The sequence below is a fragment of the Lolium rigidum genome, chromosome 6 (genome assembly GCF_022539505.1).
Source record: "Lolium rigidum isolate FL_2022 chromosome 6, APGP_CSIRO_Lrig_0.1, whole genome shotgun sequence".
NCBI lineage: Eukaryota > Viridiplantae > Streptophyta > Magnoliopsida > Poales > Poaceae > Lolium > Lolium rigidum.
The window spans coordinates 251,755,344-251,763,924 of NC_061513.1; the positions used below are offsets into that span (position 1 = coordinate 251,755,344).

At 44.9% G+C, this 8,581-nt stretch overlaps 1 protein-coding gene across 1 annotated transcript; it reads left to right on the forward strand.

Annotated features, from left to right (window-relative positions):
• The first annotated feature begins 2,888 nt into the window (after positions 1-2,888).
• Positions 2,889-7,980, forward strand: LOC124663944. Its single transcript, XM_047201571.1, has 3 exons — positions 2,889-2,985; positions 5,576-6,652; positions 7,928-7,980. Exons 1-3 carry the CDS (start codon positions 2,889-2,891, stop codon positions 7,978-7,980), a joined length of 1,227 nt encoding a protein of 408 aa, XP_047057527.1.
• Positions 7,981-8,581: the final 601 nt, after the last annotated feature.

Consider the following 8,581-nt stretch of genomic DNA (forward strand, 5'->3'; position numbering starts at 1 on the left):
GTATTGATGTGGCCATCCGAGATTCTTAACAATTCTCATTGCTTTGAAATCCAAGGATATTTATGTCATTCTTAGCATGATTGTTAGCCAATCGCTAAGCGAAGTTTGATTGTGTTCCCTAGTCTGTTATCTAGGCACACCTTCTTCGGTCAAAGAGTTAGGTTCGTGCCGAAGCTCTCAAGACCATATCGCTTTCCTTATAAAGCAAGTTCCCTCTCAAACTCAGTGACATATCGGTGGTTCGTGATATTCTGGATGTCTTTCTAGAAGTATCACCATGTTGTCACATGACCGTGGTGTCAGGTTCGTGAGTATGTTGGTTCTCTAAATCACCCCTTCTCCAAGAAACCATACTGGATATCCTGGACTAGTTGGTTGAGCTTAAACAACAACTTGGAGAGTTGAAAGACAAGAGCTCTATTCGACTTTGTTCCTTCTTAAAGGGATGTCTAGTTTGTTCGTGTTGAAGTCAGGAAGTATCCCCTTTATGGATATGATATCTTTCCAATATTTGATTTGAGTTTGGGCTATCGTCAAATCAAACTCAGTTCCAAGGACTATCTTGATGGTGTTTCTACTCATGGTGTTTTTCTTGAGTGCATCATCATGTCCTCTGGTCTGACCAATATTTTTGCCTTGTTCATGCAACATATGAGTCTCTCATTGGAGTATCTTAATAAGTTTGTTGTTGAGCCCATCAATGACATTCTTATTTTCTACATGTCTAAAGAGGTTCATATTGAACAACTGGCAATAATGTTGGAAACTTTTAAGAACCTTCTTTGTGTTATCATGAAGTATGTGTTCTGGGTGTAGGAAGTAACCTTCTCTAGTTCACGTGCATTTGCTGAAAGATGTCGCCGTGGATTCGAGTAGAGTTTCCCTTGTTATCTCCGGGAATCATCGCAAGTCAGTTATGCATGTGCGGAATATTCTTGAGAAGGTAGGTTGTTACCTCCATTTGCTTGAAAAGTTCCTTTGTGCACACTAAGCCACTGACTGGTTTGTTCAAGAAAGAGAAGAAGCTTAAGAACTTCATTATCTTCTTTGATATCCCCACCTGGACTCAATTGTGGTACACTGCAAGCAGTTCATATGCGCGCAATTGCCTTTTGGTAAGCGGAACCACATGGATTACGCAATCTAGCTCTATCTTTTGGAGCTTGACATTGTAGTATATATCTTGAGAATCTAGCAGCTTTACCTTGGTGGTAGCTATTGCAAATTTCTGTTTGGACTTGCTACGTCTAAAATATCTTGCTACCTGACCTAAGCTGAATCTCAAGCAGCAACGATGGTTAGTGTTTCTCAAGGATTCATGACATAGGTCTCTTTGTAAATCTCGCAAGATTTATGTTGTGGATAACATAATTAGCCGGAAGGCCCAATGCCACAATCTCTTGGAACAACAAGAATAACCACTCTCCATAAGGATTTTGTGCGACTTATTCTAGGAGTTGCCCTTATGATGTCTTCTCAATTCCGAAGTCTGGACTTCACTTGATGACCTATTGAAGGCTATTCAGAAGCTTGATATTGGTGTCTAGAACATCAAGGAGAACATTAGAAGCAGAGTTGCTAAATGTTTCTCGGTCAATCTCTTGATACCATTTCTCCAGTGATAACAACTCAGTGAGAAGAAATTTCACCCCCCGGTGATACTACCATGTCGTTCGACAATGCTTTTCCCCTTCCTTTGATTTGTACCTGAAGTTCTAATCAATTCACACGTTGTGTGAATTCATCAGTCATCTAGGCCCCAACCTTTTGAATAGATAACAATCGTTTCATGTGCCCATACCAAAAGAGTGACTGATTTTGAAATCCAAAGTTGCTCTCGTGGGATAATCATTTGTGCTTCTACGAGTCACCCTCTCTAAGAGTGCCTCGTTATGGTATCAAAGGCAGTTTAACTCCTCGCTACTTTCTCCCTTCATATTCATGTGAAGCGTCGAGCAATTGCCTACCAAAGTTTGAAACTTCTTTCGTCTGCTCCGTTACCTTGACGTGTTTCATGTTTGTTAACTCAAGAGTTGTTTTTTTTCAACACTCCTTCCATGAGTTGACCATGAGATACTCGATCTTTGTGAATATCCACCGTCCAGTGTCATTCCCTCTTTCCTTTAGAGCGAAGAAAGCAAAATGAAGAGCTCTTCATGGTGTTGTGGATCAACTTCTTCATGGTGTCGTGAATCAACCTCTTCAAGAAGGAAGATTGTCGCGGTATCGACAAGATCATTGAAGACCGGTGCAGTCCTTGTTACCTTCTCTATTCCTACCTTGGAATCTCGGGACGAGATTCTTTTAAGGGGGATAGATCTGTAATACCCCTCTTTTTGATAAACCTAGATTAGGGTTGTTTGTGCATCATTTCATGAGCATCATGATTTCCTGAGAAAAATGCATTGAAGTGAATTTTGAAAACCCTAATGTTGGTTTGAATCTCTCTCAAATTCAATTGCTCAAACATTTCAAAAGTTTGAAGTTTCAAATAGATTTCAAAATGCAAAAGAATTTGGAAACAAAATAAAACAGAATTTGGAAAAAAAGAGAAGAAGAGAAAACCCCTCTGTTCTGGGCCAGCAGCCCAATTCCCTCTCTTTTCTTCTCTCCCTGCGCAGCCCACCTTGGCCCAGCTAGCCCCAGAAACAGCCCACACTTTTTCCAGGGGGTTTTCGGCAAAAATGCCTTCTTCCCCGCGCCTCCAAGCACCTGCCTGGCAGGTCGCCGGCCCTCCGATCCCGCCGCCGCGTTGCGATGCCCGCCGCCGCCCCCGGTCGGCTATAAATCCCTCCTCGCCGCCAAGGAGAACCCTAGCCCGACACTTCTTTTCCTCTCTCCCTCTCCCACGTTTTCCTCTCCGGCAGCAAACCCTACCTCGCCCACAGATGTCGCCGCGCCCCGCCGTTCCTCACCTCCCCCTGCTCCGGCCAGTAGCCTGGGAGCTCCGCCTCACCGCCCCGACCCTCCTGGCCGAGGAAATCGGCCCGGGAAGGCCCCAATCGACCCCGATGTGGCCTTCTTCTCCGCGTCCGGTCGCCGGGAATCGGCTCAACGCCGGCGCCACGGGCCTCCCCTTGCCTCGCCGACGAGCTCATTAGCTCCACGGTGAGCTTCTGGTTCTCCGGCACCTCTCGGCCGTCCCTCTCCCCCTCTGGTTCGCCCTGCCACCGTGCACATGCCCCGGCCGCCGCGCTGCTCAACGCCGGCGCGTCTCCGGCGACCTCCTTCGGGCGGCGCCGCTAACCCTCGGCTCGCCGCGCTCGTGCGCGTCTAACGCGCTAGCCCGCGCGTCCAGGCGTGGCCTGGAACGGCCGCGCCGCTCGTCCCTGGCGCCGGTCCGCCGGAGTTGACCACCGGCGTTGACCCCGGTGGGACCCGCCCCTATTTTTTTCCTTTTATTTTCTATTTTTTCTGTTAATTGAAAAATCCATGACAGGTGGGCTCCGTCGTCAGAAATTTATTCATTTTCATAAATATTTAGGAAAAGAATAAAACCCTGACAGTGGGTCCAGTCTGTCAGACTTTTATCATTTTCCAGGATTTTTTCAGAAATGATTTAAAATGAATAAAACTTGTAAAATTCATAACTTATTCATTTTAAATCAGAAAAATATGTATAATATATCAAAATTTTCAGAAAAATGAGATCTACAATTTGGTAGCAAAATCATGCATTGTTAAACAACTTTGAACCCTAGTTGTTTTAGAAGAACTAAGTGTACCCCTTCTGAGGCTCCGGAACTACTAACCCTAGTCCCGTCGAACCCCAGTTAAATTGATGATGTCTTAGGGTTAATTCAGTACCTAATTAACATGTCATGTCATCATCCTTGTATGTGCATTGCATCGATGCCATGTGTTGATTGTTCCTTTACCTTTCCGGTGTTTGCTTCTTCGCGATCGATAGAGCAAGTGCCCGAGACGATGAAGATCGACAATGACGAAGGTCAATACTTGTCCATCGACGAACAAGTCAAGCATGGGATCTTCGAAGATCCATATCGGTTTGTCAGGGACAAAGACAAGCCCTAGCCTGGTTCATATTATGATTTCGAAATGCTTTTACTTATGGTTCCTACATATTGCATACGATTCCAATATGTTTTATCGGCAGATATAGTTATCATATGTGTGCTGCATTTACCATCCTTGTAGCCTAAATACTCTGACCCACTGCTCCCAAAGAAGACTAGGTTTAAGCTATGTGTGCATCGCTAGAGCCGTTATATCGAATATGCTTAGCCATGCTTAGTTGACGAATTCTGATCCATCCGGTTGATGAATCAGAGCTACGAATGAACCTAGTATGGCAGGATGACGTGGTAAGATCAGTGATGATAATTAAACATGCTTAAAGGCTTGGATGGGCCGCCACATGGGGATGTGGTGATTTGACTCGTTCTCGCCGATACTAGGACCTGAGTTCTCGCCTTCGGAACCAAGACTGAGCGTACAGCCACACGGGGCCCATGGGAACCCCTTGGCCCGAACTTGCCTAGCTTACCCATGAGTCAATTAGTTTGCGAGTTCCATTTGGCATTCTGCATCGCGAAGGCGTGGAAAAGGTTTTCAAAGGTGCATCATACAGGGACGTGGCTAGGGTGAAGGATGTTGTAGGCATTGAACTGGATCCCCTGCACACAATGACCGGGACCGCCTCGGAGAGTGGCTACCTACGATGACGGAGTTCCCCAGTTAGTTTGACTCATGGAATAGGCGAAGTAAGGGAAAGGTCTTGGTCGACCACCCTCTGCCGGCACGCCAAGGAAGCGTGTACATGACGGCGTTAAGAGTCGGTCGGCGCGTGTGGGTAAAGTTGTACACCCCTGCAGGGTAAATCTTTTCGAAAAGCCGTGTCCACGGTTACGGACGACTTGGTGATGGATTCTGTGATCATAGACAACATGAACTTAATCGTAAAACTTGGAATCAATGTGTGATAAGGATCCCTTCTCAGGGTATCGAGAGGGTGATCCTAGTTGATAGGTTCAGCATATGATGAAGATTTCGGAGGATTCAATATGATGATCAATAGAGCTAGAGATATCGCTCTCTTATCCCCTTTTGAAAATGATCTCAATAGACGAGCTTCTGCTCCCTCTTGTTTTACAAAGGAAAACTGGCTTTCCGCAAAATAAGCTCCACATAAAGCCTCGCATACCAGCTTTGCTAAAAGGTTGTACTAAGTCTTGCTGAGTCCCTGTACTCAGCTTTGCATGCTTTGTTTCAGACGAAGTCGCTCCAACAAATGAAGGTTTCTAGGTCGACATCGACGAGTAGCTTGGGATTCCCAGGTGGCAGCCTGGAATCTATGGGCTGGGACGTCGCCGTTATGCTTCTGGCCTCTTAGGCCTTTTGCTATCTTGCTATTTAGAATAGCATAACTTTGCTTCCGTTGATTGATGAAATGTCAGGTCAGTGACCTCTTCTTGTAATACTTTGGTTTTTGCTCAGTTATGAGCTTGTTTTACTCTTTGAGTCGTAGAGTCACTGTTGTGTTACCGATTCTCACCCTGTAGGCCCTAGAGATCTAGGTTAGGCTTATGCCAGATGGTGATCTGGGTTTGTCTAGCCTACGACCCCCGGGCCCCCACAGAAGACCTCCTCTGCGAGATCCTCCTCCGCCTCCCCCCGCAGCCTTCATCCCTCCCGCGGGCCTCCGCCGTCTGCAAGCGCTGGCGCCGCCTCGTCTCCGACCCCGGCTTCTTTCGCCGCTTCCGCCTCCGGCACCGCCGCAATCCGCCCCTCCTCGGCTTCTTCGACAAGTACGGAGGTAGTCCCTTCCGTTCTTCCCTGGAGGCCCCCAATTGCATCCCTCCCGGGCGCTTCTCCTTGCAGCGTGACGGCGACGACTACGACCGCTCCATATCCCTTGGATGTCGCCATGGTCTCTTCCTCATCTTCCTCACGAAGCACCGCCAAGTTCTGGTGTGGGACCCCGTCACCGGTGACGAGCACCGCATCGCCGTTCCCGCGGCGTTCGATGAAGACAAAACCGTGGGCCTGGTCAATGGCGCGGTGCTTCGCCCTGCCGAAGAGGACCCGCACTTCCAGGTGGTCTTGGCGGTGGCCGACGACAAGCAGCAAGCGCTCGCCTGCGTTTACTCGTCAAAGACAGGCCTGTGGGGAGATCTCATCTCAACGCCGCTTCCATCCGAGGCTAATGGGAGCCCTATTCCCACAATGGTTTTTATTGAAGACTCTGTGCTAGTTGGAGATTCTCTTTACTGGAAGCTTACTGGGAATTTTCAGGAAATTCTCGAATTTGATTTGGTGAAGCAGACCCTGGCTGTGATACGAGTGCCACTGGATATGTGTGGCGAGGACAGACGCTTCAAGATTATGCGGGCCGAGAGTGGTGGGTTGGGTTGCCTCGTACCGTCATACGACTGCGCTGCCCAGTTGTGGAAGAGGAAGACCGATTGTGATGGGGCTTCTTCGTGGGGGCTTGCAAGAACTATTGAACTGGACAAGCTACTTTCCGTGAAATCCGTATGCTTTCTAGGGATTGCTGAGGAGAATAATGTGGTGTTTCTCTGGAACACGATTGGCGTCTTCATGGTCCATCTTCAGTCATTGAAGTTCAAGAAGCTTTTCAAAACCAACATCATTACTTACTATCATCCATTCGAAAGTGTCTACTCCGCAGGTGATAATATGGCTTACATCCCTTATGCACAATATAACCAAGTTATTGTTTGATAATTGGCTGCCAACAGTTTTAGGTCGCGTAATATCATTTGTTTCTGTTGCTGCTTCATGGCCTATTCAGCATATAGTGATGATGTTCTGCAATGCTCTGTGGTGGCTTTTAATGTAATGATTGATTGACCTATGATCTAGAAAAAAATATGTTAGTGCCATGTGTAGTTTACTTCATGTTCTGCAGCTAGGCAGTTTCTGTTATATGAATATCCATTACAAGAAATCAATCATTATTTTGTTCGGCAAAATAAACAATGATTAGTATGACTGGCGAAATTTTCTATAATATTTGAACTAAATTTCATCATGGCCTGCCTTTAATGCAAGAATTGTCTAAGGGTAACGTTTGTGCATAATGCATTCCCATTTGTTTTTACTGATGAGATACACAACGGTTAAAGGTTGACTGCATGAAAAACTAGCATGAACCACCTAAAATGACTGGCTTAATAGGTACATTTGGAAGCTTAATTAGTCCTAATTATATTTCTTTCCTCTTGTTTTTTGTATGGGTTGATATTGTTAATAGGCTTTAAATCCACAATAATCGATTGGTTCTAAATTTAGGATAATTGTTCAATTATCACTTCTAGGACTCCCCTGTATGCCGCATGTCCATTTGTACCAGGAAAAAAATTATTTTGGAGTTATATTTCGCCTTTTAATGCTAAATTTATTTAAAGATAACTTAAATCATGATCACCTATGTTGCCATGGTTTGTTGGTATGCGGTTTTTTTTTTCCAATATTGCGTGGAATGAGCTGCAGGATAGCTCTGGACAACTTTCCCGTTCCAAGCAGCTAAGTATGAGTAAATGCTGTTTTTCATTTTTAAGGTATTGATGAGTATATGTTATTTGGGGACATTCAGTAAATTAGACAGTACACGTGTTATATTTATCAAAACGGAGTTGTCCAGAGTTACAACTATGGATTTATCTAACTACCTCTTTGATGTATCCTCGTTTTTGTTTGTCTTTGTTGGGATGTCATTTTGTCTTGTGCTTAGGATTTTGATCCAAATTTCCCTTTTCTGGTTTATTGATAGCTGATAGTGGTTACATCGTAAGCCTATCATTATAGCGAGTTAGGGAATATGAAAGCTTGAGAGGCATCATAAGGATATGGCGAACAGCCTTGAGCTCCTTTACCTTTACCTTGCTGTGGTGGCCATGTCTCTGACCCACATGACACATTGTTTGACTTCTTATGCTTCTAGGAACATGCGTTGGTGGTGGACACGATGGGGCTAAGCTTTTGCTCAATACGTAAGATGATTAATTGTTGGATATGCTATTTGATCAATTGGTTGAGCAGGTAAGCTTATCTGCTACTGATGCTCTACCTTTTCTAACTCAGGATGTTGTCTTTTGTTTGCCCTCCTTTGCATACAGCTTTCTTGCTTTAAGTTTACCTCCTTAGTAGTACTCTCCAAATTCCTTCCAGTATATAGTGTGAGCTCTTCTTCCTCTAGTTCCTCCAATGACGGATTACTTAGGACCCTTCCCCATTCCCTGTTCTTGCCTGCCTAGAGATGAGAATCTTGTCATTCCAAGTAATAGAAAATGAAGCACTGACCCTTTACTTTGATTTGGAGATATATAGTTTTTCCTTACTTGCTTCGTCATTGCCTGTGAGTTTCTTCAGGCTATTTGTCTACCAAGTCCTAGTGTCGTTTGCAGGAAGTAAATTAATTGTTAACTATCAATACCTGAGCACCCTATTTCAAAATTTCCTTTGTTTATACGGACATATAAGTATGTAATTTCACATTGCTGCTTATTTTGGATCATTGTAACAAATAGTGAACTGATGAATATCACAACACTTGAAGGGTATGCCTTCATTAAACCTTATACTGTTGTTTATTGTT

Coding starts and splice junctions, on each gene's coding strand:
- LOC124663944 (XM_047201571.1), top strand. CDS start 2,889: ATGTCGCCGCGCCCCGCCGTTCCTCACCTCCCCCTGCTCCGGCCAGTA. Junction 2,986..5,575: donor CCTCCTGGCCGAGGAAATCG/GCCCGGGAAGGC, acceptor GGGTTTGTCTAG/CCTACGACCCCCGGGCCCCC. Junction 6,653..7,927: donor CGAAAGTGTCTACTCCGCAG/GTGATAATATGG, acceptor TTATGCTTCTAG/GAACATGCGTTGGTGGTGGA.